General features: G+C 44.7%; 1 protein-coding gene across 1 annotated transcript in view; it reads left to right on the plus strand.

The window, feature by feature from the left end:
- GOLGA4 (golgin A4) overlaps positions 1-21042 on the plus strand; it is a gene marked incomplete at both ends in the record, with an annotated part of 73044 nt that overhangs the window by 10870 nt on the left and 41132 nt on the right. Inside the window, 10 exons of the mRNA XM_080715863.1 lie at positions 2351-2449; positions 5205-5270; positions 8495-8809; positions 10051-10098; positions 11249-11305; positions 14394-14492; positions 14810-14921; positions 16216-16403; positions 16675-16758; positions 18471-18618. Of these exons, the coding sequence (XP_080571989.1) occupies positions 2351-2449; positions 5205-5270; positions 8495-8809; positions 10051-10098; positions 11249-11305; positions 14394-14492; positions 14810-14921; positions 16216-16403; positions 16675-16758; positions 18471-18618 (1216 nt within the window). The remainder of the gene's footprint in view (positions 1-2350; positions 2450-5204; positions 5271-8494; positions 8810-10050; positions 10099-11248; positions 11306-14393; positions 14493-14809; positions 14922-16215; positions 16404-16674; positions 16759-18470; positions 18619-21042) is intronic.

A 21042-nucleotide genomic window follows, 5' to 3' on the forward strand; every position in this document is an offset into this window, starting at 1 on the left:
AAATAGTTGGAACACTTGAGGAGATAATGCCACTGTATTTCAATAGAAATGTACCCACCATTAGGAGTCCATGAAAGTTACTATCGCTCTCTATTCTTGTTCTTCTCTAATTTCAGCCTTTCTGGAGAATGTGTGTGTGTGTGTGTGTGTGTGTGTGTGTGTGTGTGTGTGTGTGTGTGTTATTGAACCCAGGGGCATTCTGCCTCCAAGCTATAGTCCCAGCTCTTTTTTTTGTTTTGAAACAGAGTCTTACTAAGTTCCTGAGAGTCTGTCCAGTGCGCTGAGGCTGGCTTAGAACCTGTGTGCACCACCACACCTCAGGGTCTGCTTTCTTGTTGAGTGGGTTGAGCATTCTCAGAATTGGAGTGCCAAGCTGATTTTTTTTTTTTTTTTTTAAACAGGGTCTAAGTTACTGAGTGCCTCACTAAGTTGCTGAGGCTGGTCTTGAACCTGCAGTCCTCCTGTCTCAGCCTCCCAAGTGCTGGCATTATGTGTGTGCCACCACACTCAGCTCCAGGCTGAGTTTTATTGATTTATTTTTCTCAGGTATTGTGGACTTAGTAAAACTTCCTTGAATTTATATTGTGTCTTCTTTCCTGGTTTCCTGGGCTAATTGTTTTTCTCCATTTTTTTCTAGCCTTATTCTTTTTATTGGTGATTGGGGTTGGGGAAGGTTAGATACCTTATCCTTTTTGCTGTTGTTGGTTTAAAGACTTGCTATATAGTAGCGATATCTATAGAGACAAAATAGAGCCTTGGGTTTTGGTCTTGAATTTGGCCAAAGTAATATACTCAAAGTTTGTACAGTATCTTTCCCTACCTGCTGCTTTAAACAATGTATTCTTGTGTAGTCTGTATGGTATAGGATCACATGTACTTTTCAAGATATACAGTATGGCAAATAAGAATATTATGAATTTAATTGACACAAAAAACTGGCTAACAGTTGCATATGACAGTATCTGGGATGAAAGTAACAGGACCACCTGCTGGCCAGGCAAAGGAAGGTATATTTCTACCCTTGAGAAGGCACTGCACTGCTGAGTACCTCACCCGCTATGAGAGATGACCATCAGGCTTTGTTGCCTATGAATAAACATGAATCTGAAAATCACAGAAATTGATAGTCATTGTTTCTTAAAGAATTTCAGAGAAGCTCCTCCACTAGGCCAGGACGGCTGGTCTTAGAAGTGATCATTCAGAGCCGCACACAGGCGCATCCTCACCTGGAGGACGCTGTCTGGCTGGATCACGCTGGGAGTTCACCCTGAGGCGTCCTTGCTGTTTCAAAAACACGAAAGTGGTAGATGAAACTTGTAAAACATTGAGAGGCAAGGCAGACATCTTGCCAGGCTAAGAGAGACTGAAGCCCTGGGCCGAGAGGCCGTGGCCCTGCGACAAAGGCCGCACTACAGAAAAGGACTTGTACTTTCTCTTGGTTCTCTCAAGGGTGGTGTTCGCCATGCTGGGTCCTAGGTGATAATGTTAACTCCTTACATGCAGTGGACACCGTCCCGGGGCCATTAGGCCTAACCACCTCTCTGCCTACATCTATTTATGTTGTGATGAGAAACTCCTGTCCCTGGGGAGGCCTCATGCGCCTGGCTAATTCTTTTTTGTGTTTTATCATCTATACCCATTTGCATGCTCTCTTTTTGAATATGTAAAACTGAGTGACTCAGTATTTATGAATGTTATTCTAAGGCTTTGTGTTCATCATGCATTTTTAATCCTCTTTACTAAGGAATGATTGATATGTAAAAAGCTGTACATATTTAGGGTAGACAACACCATGAGTTTGGAGATAAGTATGCACCTGTAAAAGTTGTACTGTCAAAGCCATGCATACAGCCATCACCTGCCAGAGTGCCCTCCTGTCTCCGTTATGATGATCATACTCGTTATTGGTGAGAACACAGTATCAGATCTATTCTCCTAAGAAATTCTAAGTATACAGTACAGTGTTACTAGCTGTCAGCACTGTGTGTACAAAGGTCTCCAGAATTTTCTTATTTTTGCATAACCAAAACCTTGTACTCTTCCGTGTTTGTGTTGGGAGGATTTTTATACCAAATTGCCAGACGTGTGCGTGCCCCGGCGCAGGCTGCCTGTGTTCGCATGGTGGAAGCTGGTGGTTCATGAGTTGGCCTTTGAGGTTCTAAACTGATCGGCTCCCCTCCATGTGACCTTTCCCAGCAGCTCGCCCCTTCCCTTGGGGTGGTGGTGCTAGTGGTGACGGCCTGTGTGTTACGCATGCTGTGCGCTGAGAACACTTTGCAACATGCCATCATGATCTGTTTTTTATCATGTGTTTTGTTTTTATACCTGTCGATCACACTGAATGCGACAGCTGCTAGCCGGGATGATAGCAGAGCCTGCTTTTCTCTCTGAATATACTGTCTTTGCTTTGGATTCCTCCCAGCAGCCTAAATCACAGAGTGACGGTGTGGTGAGTGCGTCCACCGCGTCGTGCATCCCCGCGGGGAAGCAGCGCGACCGCAACTGTAGACGCTTCAGACCTCGCTGCTTGCCACCTCCCTCCCGCTCCTCAGGGCGTCCTCGGCGTCCTGTTGCTAACCTGCTCTAAACAGTCCACTGAGATGCTGAGCGCTGGTGGCTGGTGTGCTTCTAACACCAGCTTTATAACAGCAACGAAATAACACGGATCACTAGTGTGGCTAGTGTAGCTGCCTTCACTTGGCCTCAGCTATCAAGTGTTCTCCCTTGGGAATGTTTGCTTATTAATTCACAAAAGGTGTGCACACCAGCAATCTCCATATTATTGGTAGGAGGCCACGAATATTTTGAGATGTGACATTTTTAGGGAAAAAGTCATTATTGTATAAATCTATAATTCAAGAACCATAGATACGTCGGTAAGTTCTACTATAACAATTATTTTGCAATTACGTGTAATAAATAATTGCATCGTATTTTTCAGTGACCAGCTCTTAGTATCAAATATCTGAAAGGAAATAGTTTATTTCATTTTTAAACTGACAACATATTTTTTTAACTTTGTATATAAGATCATTTTGGGAAAATGCACATTTTCTTATTTTTCTCATAAGTTTGTAATTTAGCAAGTTAAAATTTAGAAATGTCTGCCCAGTAAGGTTAGCTTTGGATGTTAGATTCAAGTTGTTCTAAACAGTGGAAAAGCACCTTAGTTTATTAGGTAGCTCGTGAAAAGAGTAGGACATTCCTGTACATATACCATGTAGCCAGTGGAGACTCGCTTGTGTGTGGCGGGAGCGTCTTCAGTTCTATTCTAAACCTGGCTTCAGAGGAGCCGCAGTGACCTGGGTCACTCGTGTCTGGGGAGCTCACCCCTGACCCCAGCAATAGCCGGCGCCTCACTGTTCATCACTGATAGGGAGTGAGGTAGGATCCCAGGTAGGGACAACTTGCCAGTTAACTTCAAAGGCCGGGCATGACTTTCTTTATATTTTGTGTGGTAGTAATAGAAATTGTTAGCTGGGCGTGGTGGTGCACCCCTGTAATCTCAGCATTTGGGAGGCTGAGACAGGAGGATTGTGGTTCGTGTACAGCCTCAGGTAGTTAGCAAAGTCCTTTGCAACTCAGTGAGACCCTGTTTCAAAAGAAAGAATAAAAAATAGGACTGGGGGTTAGCTCAGAGGTAGAATGACCCTGGGTTCCATCCCAAGACCCATTTAAAAAAAAATATATATATATATAAAATTTATTTTGGTAGTACTGAGGATGGAACTCAGGGGCATACTACCTCTGAGCTATACACACACCAGATTTTTTTTTGAAACAGAATCTCACTAAGTTGCAGAGGGCCTCCCGAGGTTGCTGCAGCTGGCTGAGAACCTGCAATCCTCCCGACTCAACCTCCTAAGTATTGAGATTGCAAGTGTGTGCTGCCACGCCCGGCTCCTGGGTCAACATATAATGTCGCTCATGGCCATTCCACCACCACCCTCTCCAGACAGGACAGAGCCCCTTCCTTTGGGATATTTGAAACAAATGAAAGAAATAGATTCTCTCTATAAATATTTTAGTATGTATATCTCTAAAAGATAAAAAACTAAAATATAAGACCACAGCATTTTTATCATACCCAAAAATTACTTTTTATTTTGGTACTGGGGTACTTTGAACCCAGGGGACATTTTACCTCTGAGCCACGCCCCCAGCACTATTTTTTATTTTGAAACAGGGAGGTCTCACCAGTTCCTGAGGGTTTTGTTAAGTTACTGAAGCTGGCCTCCTGTCGCAGCCTCGCAGGTCCTGTTGTTACAGGTGTGTGCCACCACCGCTGGCTCAGTTTCTTACTATTACGTATGTTCATAAACTTGGAGGCTACTTTTACAAAGCTGAGTGAAGACAAGTTAGTCTTCCACTTAGAGTGAAGACAAGTTAGGCCACATATATGAGCTGTTCTTGGTCGGCCGTAGAGGTAGGACAGGCGCTGTTTAACCAGTTACCGAAGCTTAAAGCCACTAGAGCTGTGCTGGGTGGAAGGCTTTTCTTTACAACACAGAATGATTTTTTTCCTGAGTGAGTTTTATAGTGCTGAAAAATTGTAGGTAAGACAGTGTGTTATGAATCCAGCATAGAATTTTGAATCTCAGAGAATCACCTAGTTACCTGTGACATCTACGTTATGATGCAGTCGGGATGCCGCTCAGGTGGGGCGTTTGTCCTACCAAGAGAACAAAGCAAAGTATTTACTGGAAGCAGAGATTTTTACCTATAGCTTTCTCTAAAAATGGTCACAATTTCATTTAAATTGATGGCTTAAAGTGAAGGGGGCATTTCCCTTTCCTGTGTCAAGATATTTTTCATAGACTAACTCAAAGAATTTTAATTCGAATATGATTTTGTTGTAGGGAACAATTGATAGTACTTCTGAATAGTTTTCTATTTGAGTTTTGCTAATTGAATCACCGTTGTTGATTTTTGTTGTGGGGAAAGAACTAGGGACATAATGGGACAAGTATGTGATTAGTTGAAATAATTCTTGTTACATACTAATCTTTGTCCATATATTACAGCAAAATGAATCTTCTTAACAAACTAGTTTTGCCTTGCATGAGAGTGTTCTAATAGTGAACATTTACTAATTCTGTTTAATAAATTCATGTGTCTAATAAAGAGGTATTTGGTACTTTGTTTATAACAGTTTTAAAACCTGAATTTTCTGTTTCATCGTGACGTTTCTTTCTTTTTCTTAGAATGCATCTACCCATGCTACGAAATCTCCCGACAGTGTTAATGGAAGTGAACCAGCCCTTCCCCAGGTCTGTTACTGGTGTTTTTTTGAAACATAGAAAGTCATTTCAGGTGTTGGCTAATCTACATTAACTGTTAGCATTTGAATGTATTAAAGCAATGGTGTTCAAATATTTTGTACAGTATGTGTGGTACATACAGGTGTGTTCATGGTTTCTTGGAGAATAGTTTTAAATGAAGGTAAGATTTCTTTTTTCCTTACTTAAAAAATTCATGGCAGCTGGGCATGGTGGTCCATAGTTGTGATCCCAGTACATGGGAAGCCAGGGCAGGAGAAATGCAGGTTGAAGGCCAGTCTGAGCAACTTCGATTCTACTTCAAAATAAAAAATAAAATATTGGGCTGCAAGTAAGCTTAGAGGTAGAATGCCCATGGGTTCAGTCCCCATTGCCAAGAGGATGATGACGACGACGGTGATAATAGTAATAGTAACGATGATGTGACAACGATGGCAGGGTAGTGAAAACTTGGAAAAAATGAAATCGGTCTTATAGTTGTAAAAGGCTTTGGAGACAGCCGTATTGAGGGACATGCTGAGTTAGAGTCTGGAAGAGGAGTATGAGGAAGTGGGGTTTCTTTTAAAGTTCACTCTTAATGCAAAGTATTTTACTACTAGAGAATTAGGGTTGTCGTTGATTTGAAAAAATATGTGGCGAGTGCAGCTCAAGTGACATCTCTGAGCCCCTGTAAGTTTACGATGGTAGTGTTCAAGGGAAATACGTCTTCTCTGGCTTTAGCGATGGCAGCAATCGTAAGGCCGAAGCTTGAGCTGAACGAACGTGTACTCTGTGCCCCGTTCGTGGGACGCACCGTGCCAGGCTACAGAGATCGCGGGGCCCTTTCTAAGAGGGCGAGGGTCTGTGCGGGTGCCCGGCGCACGTGCGCCCAGGCCGCCCTTGGGTCTCAGTGATGGGCAACTCCGCACCCGCCCTCACCACCGCCTGCGAGCCGGCGCTGCAGCGCCCCCGGTGGAGGCCCCCGGCCCCGGGTCTTCCCTGGCCTCCCGCGTGCTTCTCCTCCCGGGCGCAGGCGGCCTCTGCGGACTGCTCCATCCAGGCAGGAGGAGAAGCTGAGGACAAGGCAGGAGTTGTATTTTGATCAAGAAAACAGCCGCTGTCCGCAGAGACCCTCCTGTGGATTTCTTTTTCTTCCCATCCATAGCAAACTTAGATGGCCCCGGCTTAGCTGAAAGAGCAGATACATTTTCCGTGTCAGTTAGCATGTGTGTGTTATTTTAGCCTTTCCCAGACTCTGAAACCCCAGCTCCTCGTAGTGTTCTTCCAACCTGCTTCACACCTGTTGATACGGAGCAGTCTCCAGGAGGACTGTGTGCCGCGAGCTGAGGGCACTTTCCATGCATGGGTCAGAGGCGCCTGGTAATGAAATCTGAGCAGAGCAGCCCCTAGAAGCTTTTGAGAATGGAAGGTTTTTTCTTCCTTCAGACCCCACCCTATTCAGGTAAAGCGCGCCCATGGTGAAAAACCACCTGAAAGTAGAGAAAAATTCACAATGAAAATAAAACCGCCCCAAATCCTACCTCCTGGAGACACTGTTAACTTGCGGTGTCTGTCCCTCATGACTCAGTTTTAAGGGTGTTTAAGAAGTATATATGATTACTTTAAGTCAAAATCATTCACATATTATGTATTAAATTTGATTTTTCCCCATTTAATAGTATAGCTTGAACTTTAAAAAAAATTTTTGTGTGTGTGTTACTAGGGATTGAACCCAAGGACAGTCCACCTCCAAGCTCTACTCCCAGCCCTTTTAAAATTTAATTTAATTTAATTTTTTTGCAGTACTGGGGATGGAACTCAGAGGCATTCTACCTTGAGCTACATTCCCAGCCCTATTTTTTATTCTTTATTTTGAAACAGGGTTTCACTAAGTTGCTGAGGCTGGCCTCAAACCTGCGATCCTCCTGTCTCAGACTCTCAAGTACTCGGATCGTAGCCTGGAGAGTGTGAGACGGGGGCGTCTCAAAGAGGAGACTGACTGGGCTCTGGCCTCCTTAGGCACTGTGTGGAGCGGCCTCTGGCGATGAGCCCTTGGCTCGCTTGTGGTTTTCACTGTGTTTAAACAACCTGTGTCCCCGAGAGGGCGCTGTGGCTCTGCCTCTTGCTCCCACCTCCCTATACTGTAATTCCATGTCTGAAACCCATGAGTAAAATGTCTCCTTTTGGTGTTAAAGTTGGTGTTCAAGGGAATGTTCTTGTTTTCCTGTAGTCTGTGCCGACACACGGCCCCGGTCTCCCCTGAGCATTTCACTCCTGGCGTCTTTGCCTTTGTTTTTCTCTTTTTCCTTTTTTTGAGGTGCTGGGGACCGAGCCCGGGGCCTCCTGTGTCCTCGGCAAGTCACCCAGCCCCAGCCCCAGCCCTCGGCTTGTTGACGATCCTGCAGGCGCCCTGTTGTCGCACTAACGAGAGGGAACTGGTAGGGAACTCCCAAGGACTGACTGACGCGACCTGAGTAGAACGGCACGGGTTAGAACAGGTGGTCAAGTCAGGCCGCATAATGTTTCCTTATGATCATTCAGATCAGCTAAGAGAACGTTGTGGCCTGTTGCTGCTCCTGACCTGGGGCCCACTGACTGCGAGAGGGGGTGACCTAGACTGCTGAGCCGCCCTGCAGTGTCCTCCTGCTGGGCGGATTCCTGCTGACAGAGAGTGGGTGGGGCGCGTTGTGGTCACTAGTCAAGGCTGCCTCCTAGCCCCATCTAAACCGAAGGCTCATTTGCGCTCCCCTGCCCCGCCTCCATTCGCCTATCTTGGGAGGAACCCGCTGCCACCTCCAGAGGACTCTGCAGATAAAGCCAGCCGAGTTCAGTCACACACCATGTCTAGGCTCGGTGGGCACCGGTGCAGGCGGGGTGTACACATGGCCGCTGCCTGTAAGGATCCTGGAGTTAAGCGGATGAGTCCTCACGCACACCTTTGGGTGTGCTGGGGAAGCATGGCTTTCTTCTTTTTATATGCAAATGTAAGGAACGTATCTTAGTGACCGGTCTACTGCTGGCCGACAGGCCTAGGACCTATACCAGCCCTCTGACTCCAGGTTCAGAGCTTTTCCAGAAACAACCAGGTGTCTTTTGTGTTTCAGAAAACAGTGTTTAAGTAAGGTGTCAGGTGTGTAAGTTGCACTTGTTGGAGCTTTTAAGTTTGCGGGTGGCTGGGAGTGACGGAAGGCCGAGTGTGCGTATGTTAACCCGCACTCTGTTGGGTTTGGTTGCAGTCGGGTGACACACAGACTTTTGCGCAGAAGCTCCAGCTCCGGGTGCCTTCCATGGAGTCTTTGTTTCGAAGTCCGATAAAGGAATCTCTATTCCGATCTTCTTCCAAAGAGTCTTTGGTGCGAACGTCTTCCAGAGAGTCCCTGAACCACCTGGACTTGGACTGCTCTGCCGCCACCTTTGACCCACCCTCTGATATGGAGAGCGAGGCCGAAGACTCCCTGGGGAATTCAGACAGCCTCAGCAAAGAGCAGCTGGCTCAGCGGTTGCGGAGAGTGGAGCGGAGCCTAAGTAGCTACAGAGGAAAGTATTCCGAGGTAGGAGCGTGACCTTCCGCCTACGCAGAATATTTTCATCTTGTTTCCTGGTTGGCTGGGCATCGATTCCCCAGATGCCTGGTTACTACTGGGAGGTTGTCCATGGCAATATCTAGTTAAAAGACTCGGAGTGGTACAGAGGCCCTTAGCCAATACTCTTCCTGCAGCATCGGAGAGGACCGTTGTCTGCAGCTTCTTGTTCTCCCTTAGTGTGCGCCTTCTCTCTCTTGGCCCCTCTCCAGTGTCCCTTGGACACCCAGGACAGAGGTCACCCTCCCTCCTCACTTCCCCTCCCTTGTCCATCCCTAACACAGTGGCTCCCACATCGCCCGCAGCCAAGTCCCCAGGATTGCCGGCTGCACTTGGGTTTTAGGTGGTCTGATTATCTGGCCGGTTTGGCTCGTTCTCATTGTGCCTACATTTAAACGTTTGCCAGAAATGCATCTTTTAACTGCCACCCCGCGAGGACGACGCGCCCTGGCAGGCGTGAGGGCGGCGCGGTGCTAGCACCTTCCTTTTGGGCTGAGTTCGCCACTGCCTTCCTTTGACTCCCTTCCCAGTACAGACCAAGCCAGCCTTCTTCAGGAACGTCTTTGTGGAATGGGCAGGCAACAGCCTTTTGTTTGCCTTAATTCATAATATTTTACTGTTTTATGGTTCATAAATTGGCATCACAGTAAATTTAAATGAATGAATACTAACATTCCTGGTTACCTGGTCATGGCGGCACACGATTATAGTCCCAGTACGTGTGAGGCAGAGGTAGGAGAATCACAGGTTGGAGATCAGCCTCAGCTATTTAGTGAGGCCCTCTGCAACTTAGTTTCAAAATAAATAATAAAATATAGGGCTGGGAATATAGCTTGGAGGTAGACTGCTCCTGGGCTTCATCCCCAATGTCACAGACAAAGAAAGTTCAGGGTTAGTATATAAAGTCAGCCAAAACTTCAGTTACGCTCTTCTACAGGTAGTTTACTCTATAGCCAAAACCAAAACAAAGAAGCTTTCATGAGATATATAAAGTAATCTTTTTAAAAAGTGTGCAGAGGCCCGGCCTGCTGGCACACGCTTGTAATCCCAGTACTTGGGAGGCTGAGACTGGAGGATCGCGGTTCGCAGACAGCCTCAGCTCTACATAAGGGACTCATAATTTTATTTTCATAAATAAATGCTTTGGCAGGTTAGAATAATTACTAGTATTTATTTAGTAATGACTAATATTATTTGTAACTTTATTTTAGCTTGTTACAGCTTATCAGACTCTTCAGAGAGAGAAGAAAAAGCTACAAGTAAGTGATTTCTTGGTTGTGTTATTAAGCCATACATAATTTTAAAATAAAAGGTCTTACAGTAAGATATTTTTAAATTCTCCATATGAACACGGTATTTAACCTGTTTTTCCATGTCTCGAAGTTTTGATAAAGAGACTGAATGCTAGGTCTTGGTGATACCACCACTGTTGGGGAGGGAGGAGTGGTTGAGTCACAGATCCCTGCAAGGTTTAAGAGGTTTGAATTGAAGGCATATTTCCTGTAGCTCAGTCTGCAGGTTTCCTTCTTGATTATCTCTGTTTCCTTCTCGATTATCTCTGTTTTTTACGGTGCTGGGGGTTGGACCCAGGGACTTCGTGCACGCTATGCAAGCACTCTACCACTGAGCTACATCCCCAGCCTCGACACCAGCCTTCTGTGTATCCCTCGCCCACTCCCCCACCCCGCACCAGCCCTGTCTGGGAATGTACACAGTGGTGCTCTACCACGGAGCTACATCTTCAGCCCTTTTTATTTTGTATTTTGAGAGGATTTTGCTGAGATGTCCAGGCTGGCCCGTGTGATCCTCCTGCCTCATCCTCCTGAGTACCTGGGGCAGTGGGCATATGCCACCACACTCAGCACATTTGTAATTTAATTTAACTTTAAAAATTTTATTTTTATAATTAACATATAGTAAAAGTAAGTTGGTTTTTTTTTTTTTTTTTTTTTTTTGCGGGTCTGGAGATGGAACTCAGGGACATTCTACCTCCGAGCTACACCCCCTGCCCTATTTTTTATTCTTTATTTTGAAACCGGGTCTCACCGAGTTGCAGAGGGCCTCACTACGTAGCTGAGGCTGTCCGCGAACCGCGATCTGGTCTCAGCCTCCCGAATGCTGGGATTACAAGCGTGAGCCACCACGCCCGGCTAGTAAGTTTTGTTTGGTTTATATGTCTATGCAATTTTACAAATATTCAGAGCATATAACTACTCCTGTAGCCAGGAATATAGTTGTATTGACTTATAATTGATTTCAATATGCTGACAATCTTAATATTTTCAGTCTTGTTTTCTGTCTTCATATTATTTGTATCAATAGTTATAATATTTTAAAAGTAACTCTTTTTAACTTGCTTTGTATTGCTACGCTATACAGATATTTAATGAGTTTTTTTTTCTATTAAAGGGTATATTAAGTCAGAGTCAGGATAAAGCACTTCGGAGGATTGGAGAATTGAGAGAGGTGAGTTTTAGTGATCAGTACTTGGAGAATAGCCGTGAGGTTCAGCACTATTGTACGTGCTGGGGTAGTTTGATGGGCTCGTAATTAGTTGACAGCTAACCAGCCCGCCCAGCCTGCAAGACCACAGTTAGTCCTTACAGTTTTTGTTTGTATGGTTTTCCTAAGATACCTGTTGGGATTAATGAAACGAGTGTCTTACTTAGCAGCAGAAACTGCTGTCTGTTTGGAAGCAGTGGCAATTTCCAAGCTAAACTGTTCTTGCTGTTAAGTATTCTAGGCTTCATTTTGCTTTTCCTAACCAACAGTCTTTTTGGTTAAAATAGGATAAAAATGATGTTGGCTGTGATTTTGGGGTAGTTGTTGGAGGGTGGGTGGACCGAGCCCTTCATGCCTGGCTGCGGGCCGCAGGCCCCTCTTGCTGGGGAGTTCAGGTCCCAGAGGGAGTAGTGGCTGGTCCAGTTCTCTGCATCCTGAGCCATCTGACGACCTTGACAGATCCCGCCACCGCTCTTGGTGCTCCAGCCCCACACGCTGGCACTGTGGTATTTGTGGGGCGTATCTTATCTATTTTTGTTGTGAATGTTCTTTATGGATTTTGCATTGCTAATATTTGTTACTTTTTGCTACTCAAATCAGGGTTTTTGAGAATCTGAAACAAGCGGGGAAGGGCAAATAAAAGCTAGGCATGAACCTGGGCGTGGTGGTACGCACTTGTAATCCCAATACTTGGGAGGCTAGGACAGGAGGATCACAGGTTTGTAGCCACCCTCAGCAACTTAATGAAATCCTGTTTAAAAATTAAAAAAAATATATATAGGACTGTAGGGAAAAAAAAATATAGGATATGTGGGACTGTAGGTCAAAGGCAGAATGCCCCTGGGTTCCCCAGTACCACAGGACAAAACATTTTAAAATGTGAAACACCTTTTCACTTTTGATAGGGGCAAATAATATGGCACTTTTTTTTAAAAAAAAGGTTTTTTTTATTAAGCTGATATATTTTTGTTTAATATATTTTCCTTCTCATTAGCTTTCATTTGGGGAATCAATGAAGGGTATTTAACAATAGGTATATTCAACTTTGGTTAAGAAGTTAAATGTCTGGGTTTCATTCAGTTAGTGATAGTAATGTAGGGCAGACATGTTTGAAGGTGGGAAGTAGACATTAGAGGCCAGACATTGGGTTATGAGGGTGTTTATAATGGTGTTGTATTTGGAAAAACAGGAACGCTGTGGTTTTCTCCTGCTGCACAGCATTCTCCACTAAAGAGTCTCTCATCGAGGGTGCTGTCCTGAAGAAAATACAGCTGAATGGGGAATGGACCTCTGTTTTCTTATAGATGAGAAAGTAGATAGGCATTATTATTGGCCCTTGGTAATCCTAGGGCCTTACAGATGTGGAGGAAAGTGCCAGATTGCCTCTGTACTTTGAGAATTGATAGCGCAGTGTTAGAAGTGGTTGCTTATAAGTCCTTGAAATAGTATCTGAGGAAAATTATTCTGGTGATCTATAAGGGACGGATCACATCAGAAGAACCCTGAGGGAAGAAATCTCTGTAGATGGCTACTGACAGAAACCAGCCATTCAAAACCTGTAGATACATGTACTATGGTTCTAGCTGTGGGAAAAGAAATGACCTAAACATGGTAGAGAAAGTAGGAAAAGAATTTGATCATATGTAGGGACCAGTAATGCAAGCAACGTGTGACGTTGTGTATTGTGAATCTGGGGAAGTGTGGGCTTGGAGTCCCCGGATGATGAAGGGGACGGTGTCTGGAGGTTAGAGAGGCTCGTCATAGCATCTAAGGGCAGGAGTGTAAGGGAGAAGCAGCACACAGGGCTGAGCTGAGGAGGGCGGGCAGGGTCAGTAAAGAGCAGGGGAGCATAGCGTCAGGAGCCCAAAAGGCTGGGACGACAGAGAAGGAATGGCTATTGGATTTCATTAATGAACTAACAAAAGCAGCACTTAAGTTTCAGGAGCTAGAAGTTTTATTGTTGATAGTCAGCTACTTCTTATTTTATAGATAGACACTCTGGTGCTTTCATATGGGAGGACGAAGACAATTGGCTTTCTGTTTAGTAAAGTTTAGATTTAGATTGAGTAAATAAGATACTGTGGTAGGATGCCTCAAAATAAAATTTTAGTTTTTAAAATTTTTCCCATAATATTAAGCCGGGCGTGGTGGTGCATGCTTGTAATCCCAGCATTTGGGAGGCTGAGACAGGAGGATCCCGGTTCGCAGACAGCCTCAGCTACTTAGGCCCTTTGCAACTCAGTGAGACCATTTCAAAATAAAGAATAAAAAATAGGACTAGCTATGTCACTTGAAGGTAGAATACCCCTGGGTTCCATACTGCAAAATAAATAAATAAATAAATAAATTTCCCATGTTATTATCAACATAACAATCATCACAGCTCCAGAAAGTATACATTTTCTTCTTGAATCTTCATATTCTTTTTTTTTTTTTAACTGAAGCTGTCCTTAAACCTTCACTAGTCATAATTTGCTGAGATATAAGGATAAGGTGTATCCAAAAGAGGCTATGTCAGCCCAAATACCTGCAGCTCAGGTGGGGGGCGGGGTGGGAGGAGGACTTAGAGCGAGTCATTGTTGGTGTCTTTTCATTTATCTGTTTGCAAAAATCCTTTAGGACTGAAATCCTCTGTGGAGTATTCTAGGGAATGGGGAGGAACAAAATTATTTGTTGGTGTTAATGTTTTAAGTAATGTTAATGTCTCAAATGCTAACTATTCTCTAATTATTGATGCTGATACCTTAAGAGTACGCAAGCTGGGCACAGTGGCGCACGCTTGTAATCCCAGTACTCCACAGGTTGGGACAGGAGGAGCTCAGGTTCACGGTCAGCCTCAGCTACTTAGTGAGGCCCTCAACGTGTGAGACCTTGTTTCAAAATAAAGTAGAAAAAATAGGGCTGGGGGTGTAGCTTGGAGATAGACTGCCCCTGGGTTCAGTCTCTAGAAAAAGGTGTGCAGATCTGGATTGGTCATGTTTCTAAACTTTGAAAATTTTGAGTTTGTATCTTTTTATATTGAAAACTACCTATCCAGTTGTTTTTGTTTTAGGAACTCCAGATGGACCAGCAAGCAAAGAAACATCTCCAGGAGGAGTTTGATGCATCTTTAGAGGAGAAAGATCAGCATATCAGTGTTCTCCAAACTCAGGTAAAAGAGTGAAAGTAGGGAATTTCTGGCTAAAGAAAAGCAGGGGTTTTGATGGGATATCTAAGGGGTCCCAAACATTTTTTTTTCAAAAGCCTGTTTTTAAAGCTCTTTAATTTTTCTCAGTTTTTAGGCTAATTTTGGTTTTTTTTTTTTTTTTTTTTTTTTTTTTGCTAACTGATATTACAGGTAATATACCACATTAAAACCAACAGCATTGGGAATAAACTCTCCCCCATTGTAACAAACATGATTTACTCTAGAGAAAACACTCCTGCCCTAGCCTTCTATTTTCCCTCTAATGAAGTACTTCTTTTAAGGTTGCCCTCTTGAAACAACGCTTGCGAAATGGCCCAACGAATGCTGATGTACTGAAACCACCCTTGGAGTCACAGACTGAAGAGAGCACAGAGGGAGAGGGGGAGCCAGGAGGTAAGCTTCATTTGTCAGAAGCCTAATTTAAAAATTAGAGGAGAGCCGGGCGTGGGGGTGCATGCCTGTCATTCTCGTACTTGAGGTTGAGATTGGAGGGCTGCAGGTTCAAGACCAGTCTCTGCAACTTAGCGAAACTCTCAGCAACATAATGAGATTCTGTTTCAACAATAACAACAACGAAAACTCCACCATGCCTGGCTAGACAGAGGGTAATTTTATATAACAAAAAAATGATTTATCAGCCAGGCATGGTGGCACTTGTAATCCCCACGCTGGGGAGGCTGAGTCAGGAGGATTGCACAGGTTCAAAACCAGCCTCAGCTACTGACTGAGGCCCTCAGCAACGTAAACCCTGTTACCAAATAAAATGTAAAATAGGTCTGGGAGTATAGCCCGGAGGTAGAAAGCCTCTGGGTGCCACCCCCAGTACCACCACCAAAAAAAAAAAAAACGCTTATCAGAGCTGCACATGGTGGTGTGCGCTTGTAAACCCAGCATTTGGGAGGCTGAGACAGGAGGATCACGGTTCATGGACAGCCTCAGCTACTTAGTGAGGCCCTTTGCAACTCAGCGAGACCTTGTTTCAAAATAAAGAATAAAAAATCAGGCCAGGCATGGTGGCACACACTTGTAATCCCAATATTTGGGAGGTGGAGACTGGTGGAATGTGGGTCGCGGCCAGCCTCAGCTACTTAGTGAGGCCCTCTGCAACTCAGTAAGACCCTGTTTCAGAGACTAAAACTTAGGGTTCGGGGTGTAGAAGACCCCTTGGAGGTAGAAGACCCCTGTGATCCATCCCCAGTAATGCAAAAAAAAAAAAAAAAAAGAATAAAAATCGGGCTGGGGATATAGCTTGGAGATAGAATGGCCCTGGGTTCCATCCCTAGTACTGCAAAATATAAATCAATCAATCAATCAAAAATTGTTATTAGCCTATCTTTTAAGGAGGGCGGATCCAGTTAATGTAGTTAACGCCTGTGTCAATTTAGGATGGTTGAACCCCAGAAGAGGCGCTTGCGCTTCCCCATTTTCAGATTAACACCACCTAGTAACCAAGAGTGGACCAGGGTTAGCTGACCAGCTTGCCCCTGTCGATGTGGCTCAAGGGTAGGCAGAGTCTTGGTATGGGAATATCCTCCTGGGGCTGGGCTGACTGGTGGCAGTGTGTGAGAGTGCGTCTTAGCCTGTGTGGAGCCATAGGTTCAAGTCCCAGCGCCAAGCAGAAGAGGGTCGACCCGAGTGCTGCCCACTGGCTGCCCCTGACCCTCTGCTTACGCTGCTCTCTCACTAGTGGGTGATGGCGCTTCGGCCAAGACGCTGGAGGCCCTTCAGCGGAGAGTCAGGCGGCAAGAGAGCCTGCTTCAGCGCTGCAAGGAGAGGCTGCAGGCACAGAAGGAGCAGTGCGCGCTGCTGACCAGCGAGAAGGAGGCGCTGCAGGAGCAGCTGGACGAGCGGCTGCAGGAACTGGAGAAGGTGAAGGTGAGCGCGCTCCGCTCTGCCCCCTCCCGCCCCTGGCACCAGGCCCCGGCTCCAGTGGCCCGCGCCTTCCCGGGCCCGCTGCCCTCACGGGCACGAGAGGACAGGCGTCCTTGTTGGTCACCCAAGTGCCCTGGGCTTTGTGGCACTCACCCGACTGCTCATGCTCCCTCCCGCTAGACTAAGCTATGCTTTGAGATTAGATAAGATGTTCAGAGTTCTCATGAGGAGAAGCTTTACTAGATATGGAAATGAAATTTTAAAATTTTTTTAGGAGCTTCATATGGCTGAGAAGACTAAACTTATCACTCAGTTGCGTGATGCAAAGAACTTAATTGAACAGCTTGAACAAGATAAGGTAAAAACAACACAATTGATGATACTAAATGTTCACGTTCACATGTGAAAGCAGTTGGAGGTGTTCATGCCTCTGCTTTCCACAATATTGCAGCTGCTTCCATGGAAAGCGTTCTCATTTCTAGATACATAGAACTCTTAGTATTGTATCCTGTGAAGCTGATTCTCTCTCTGGGACTTTGCAATCCCAGTCAGCATTTTAATTTTTAGATTTGAGTAACAGTTGCAAAGGAAGTATTATGTTTATAATACATGTCCACTTTTCAGAGAAAAATTTATTTATGGTTATGGCATTCTACCTGTGAATGGTTTTTACTATATTGTTTCAAATATTATGGAAACAGATTACTCTCTCAGATAAGTTGCCTGAAAAGTAAGCGATGATGTTTATATTTAATATAAACAAAAATGTCCTTAAGTGGCTTTTAAATATGTAGGTGAGCGTGGAGGGTTCACACAGGGCTGACTCTGATCCGCGGCTGTGTGGAGTTGCAGCAGTAGCTTTGCAGGAGAGACACCTGGAAGGTGCCGAGGGTGGGCAGCCCCCTGTGCCTCTGGAAGGTGCCGAGGGTGGACAGTTCCCATGAGCCTCTCGGCCCTCCGTCTTGGGTTCTTTAAAAATGCAGCTCCCAGTTTGTTTCGTACCATCTGTCATTTTCTTTAATTTGCTCGTTTTTAGCCATAGCATTTTAGCATATCTTTAAAACAAAATCTTTTTGCACAAACAGAATGACCTTATGATCTGAGCTAGCCGTCGCTCGTCCTCTGTGCGGCTGCTCTGGATTCATTCTCAGGTCCCTAAGATCTCCAACTGCCTTCCTCGATCGGGTGGACTTTCTCTCTTGTACTTGGTTGATAGGACTCTTAAGACTTCTTCTAATCTATGGGCTCGGTTGTCCTCTCTCTGTTTTGTTCTGTTGTGATTTGGTTTTTGAAGAAACTGAACACCCCCCATTTTGTTTTGATATTTGCTGACAGTGCTCCCTTTACCTGGAGCTTTATCTGTCCATGAATGCGCTAATCCAGAGTAGCCACTCTGAAGCAGTGCCAGCAGACCTGCAAGTGAGGTTGTAACCGCGAGACCACGAAGTAGCCTGCGGTCACAAAGGCTCCCGGTCTTCTCAAGAGGCAGGTTGAGCTGCCCCATTCTTTGCTAGCTCCAGATGACTGGTTTAAAATGTAATATTTGCTCCTCCATTTCCCCCAGCGAACTTCATTTCTAGTGTAGATTGTCCACAGAGAGGGAACAGAAGCAACTAGCAAGTGAAGAAGGTGCGCCCTACTGGCAGCAGTAGGAGTGGTGGTGGGCGGGACAGTTCCCAGAGGGGAGAAAAACCTGTGGAGCTGTGCGGCAGCCTGCTCCGGCCACGGTCTCTGGGGTTGTGAGTTATGCAGATCGTAGGTACACTGCGAGCACTGGCTCAAATTACAGCCTTGAACCAAGTTCAAAAGGCTATATTCTGTTCATTCTAAACTGTTCATTGAGGCAGGAAAGCACTTTATAGAGAGGTTATAAAATAATCTTTTAACTGAAAATGTTTTAATGCTTAAAGGATTTAATATTCACATTTTTATATGAAAATATCCTGATATATCAGGTCACTGAAGCATAGAGAACAAGAACTATTTTTCTGCCTTTGTAATTAAGTTTGAGCTGTGCTATTGATAATGCAGCTTGTTATGCAAAGCTTCAGAGTGTGCGCTTCTGTTCAGGGAATGGTGATAGCAGAGACAAAACGTCAGATGCATGAGACCCTGGAACTGAAAGAGGAAGAGATCGCTCAGCTTCGCAGTCGCCTCAAGCAGATGACTGCACAGGGGGAGGAGCTGCGGGAACAGAAGGAAAAGTCCGAGCGAGCTGGTAAGCAGGCGGGGTTCTCTTTAATAGGGGCTCAGAGGCATGTGAAGCGTTTTACCTGTATTTTGAAAAATTAGTTGAGTAATGATAAAAATGTTAACACTTTTTATAAAATGGTAAACTGCTCATTACAAAAGGCAAGGATCAGCAAACCTGGTCTGTGGGCCAAATCTACCCCACGGTTTGTTTATATTCCTCAAGCTGAGTGATTTTTACTTTCTTAAATGGTTGGAAATAAAAAATAAAAGAAGAAAACATAACAGGAATCGTTTGTAGCCTGCAAAACAAAATACTAACATATAGCCTTTTACAGAAGAATCGTTTATGGACCACTGCCTTAAGAGTGTTGGAAATGTAAAAATCTTCCAGTAGACACAGCATGGTTCTTAATAAATAACTGCTACCTTATAGAGGCTTTCGGCTGAACAGAAGTTTAAGGAATTGTCTGCTTTTAAAAGGAATAATGGCTAGCTGGGCGTGGTGGCACACGCTTGTAATCTCCACACTTGGGAGGCTGAGATAGGAGGATCGCTCAGGTTCAAAGCCAGCCTCAGCTACTTAGTGAGGTGCTCAGCAACTTGGCAAGACCTTGTTTCCAAATAAAATATAAAATTGGTCTGGGAGCGTGGCCCAGAGGTGGAAAGCTTCTGGGTTCCACCCCCAGTATCATGGAAAAAAAATGGAATAATGACTAATTCAATTTTGTGCATAGTAGCACTGTGCCTTAGAACTAATGGTTCTTAGTTCAAATATTAAGTGACACAGTAAGCTGTAGGCTGAGGAGAATAGAGACCAGTGCAGCACCCACGGTGCAGGACGGAGGGCTGCTGGGAAGGGAGTGAGCGGGGTCAGCCGCCTTCCTGTTAGGAAGGGTGCAAGTTTTGAGTTGGACCTCAAATAACTAATGCACAGATTAGTTATTAGTAATAGAAAAAAAAACTGCTCTAAACAGAGAGGTGGAGACAGCTTTCAGGTGCCACGCCACCACCCTCCTCAGGTGCCGTGACTGTAGTGCATGTAGGAATCAACCGGGAGACAGTTTTGCCAAGGTGGGCAGTGAATCTGGATTGTGGAGGATCTTAAGTCTGTGCGTGGACTTCGAGGTACAAGGAGTAAGGAACCAGCAATGGGGAAGCATCTGGTGGTGGGAGCTCGTGCTTCCTCCCTGGCTTCTTAAAACGCAGGTGAATGTGGTCTTTAAATGTGAAAATGTATATGTAGATACATATGTACATATACATATGTATGTATGTCTGAGGGCTGCTGGGTATTGAATCCAGAGCCTTGTACATGCTAAGCACACACTCTTATCACTGAGCTGCACCCCAGGCTCTAAACTGTATTTTTGTAAATATTCAATAGCCTGTAAGTTGAGATCAAAAGTTAATAGTACTGCCAGGCGTGGTGGCGCTCGCTTATAATCCCCACACTTGGGAGGCTGAGACAGGAGGATCCCACAAGTTCGAAGCCAGCCTCAGCTACTTAGTGAGGCTCTTAGCAACTTAGTGAGACCTATTTCCAAATAAAGTATAAAATAGGTCTGAGAGTATAGCCCAGAGGGAGAAAGCTACTGGGTTCCAAAACCCAGTACCACCAAAAAAAAAAAAAAGAAAGGAAAAAGTTAATAGTGCAGCCAAAATAGTAAAAATACACAGGCCAGAAGCCAGCCTCAGCAACTTAGACCTTGTTTCAAAATTAAAAGTAAAAAATAAAATATGGCTGGGATGTACCTGAGAGGTAGAATATTCCTGGGTTCAATCTCCAGCATCACACACACACCAAAAAAAAAAAAAAGGAAAGGAAAAAGGAACACAAATTTAGCCGCGTATTGTGGTATACACCTGCAATCCCAGTACTGGAAAAGCTGAGTCAGGAGGATCACAGGTCTAAGACAAGCCTAGCAACATAGCAAGCCTCAGAATCTTAGCAAGACCCTGTTTCACAACCAAAAATTAAAAGGGATGAGGGGTAAAGCCCAGGGGTAGAACTCCCCTGGGTTCAATCCCCAGTATCAAAAATAAAATAAAATAAAAGACGGACAGAGAGAGAGAGAGAGAGAGAGAGAGAGAGAGAGAGAGAGAGAGGGAGAGAATGAACACGAACAGAGAGAAAACAGAGAGAGAAAACAGAGAGAGAAAACAGAAAAAAAACAACTAAAAAAATCATTAAAAGGAAATTAAGATTTATTTTAAAAATTGGAGGTACGATGAATGGGGCATGTTACTACTGAGCTACATTGCCAGCTCTTTTTAATTTTCTCTTTCTTAATTTGGAGAGAATCTTGCTAAGTTGTGCAGGCCAGCCTCAAACCTGTGACCCTCCTGCTTCAGCCTCCTCAGTCACTGGGATTACAGGTGATCGCCACTGCACCTCAGGTTTAAGGTATTTAATAGATACATTGAAAGTCTTTAGGTAAGTGCTTTGATA

Source organism: Muscardinus avellanarius, assembly GCF_963383645.1.
Source record: "Muscardinus avellanarius genome assembly, chromosome: 18".
Lineage (NCBI taxonomy): Eukaryota > Metazoa > Chordata > Mammalia > Rodentia > Gliridae > Muscardinus > Muscardinus avellanarius.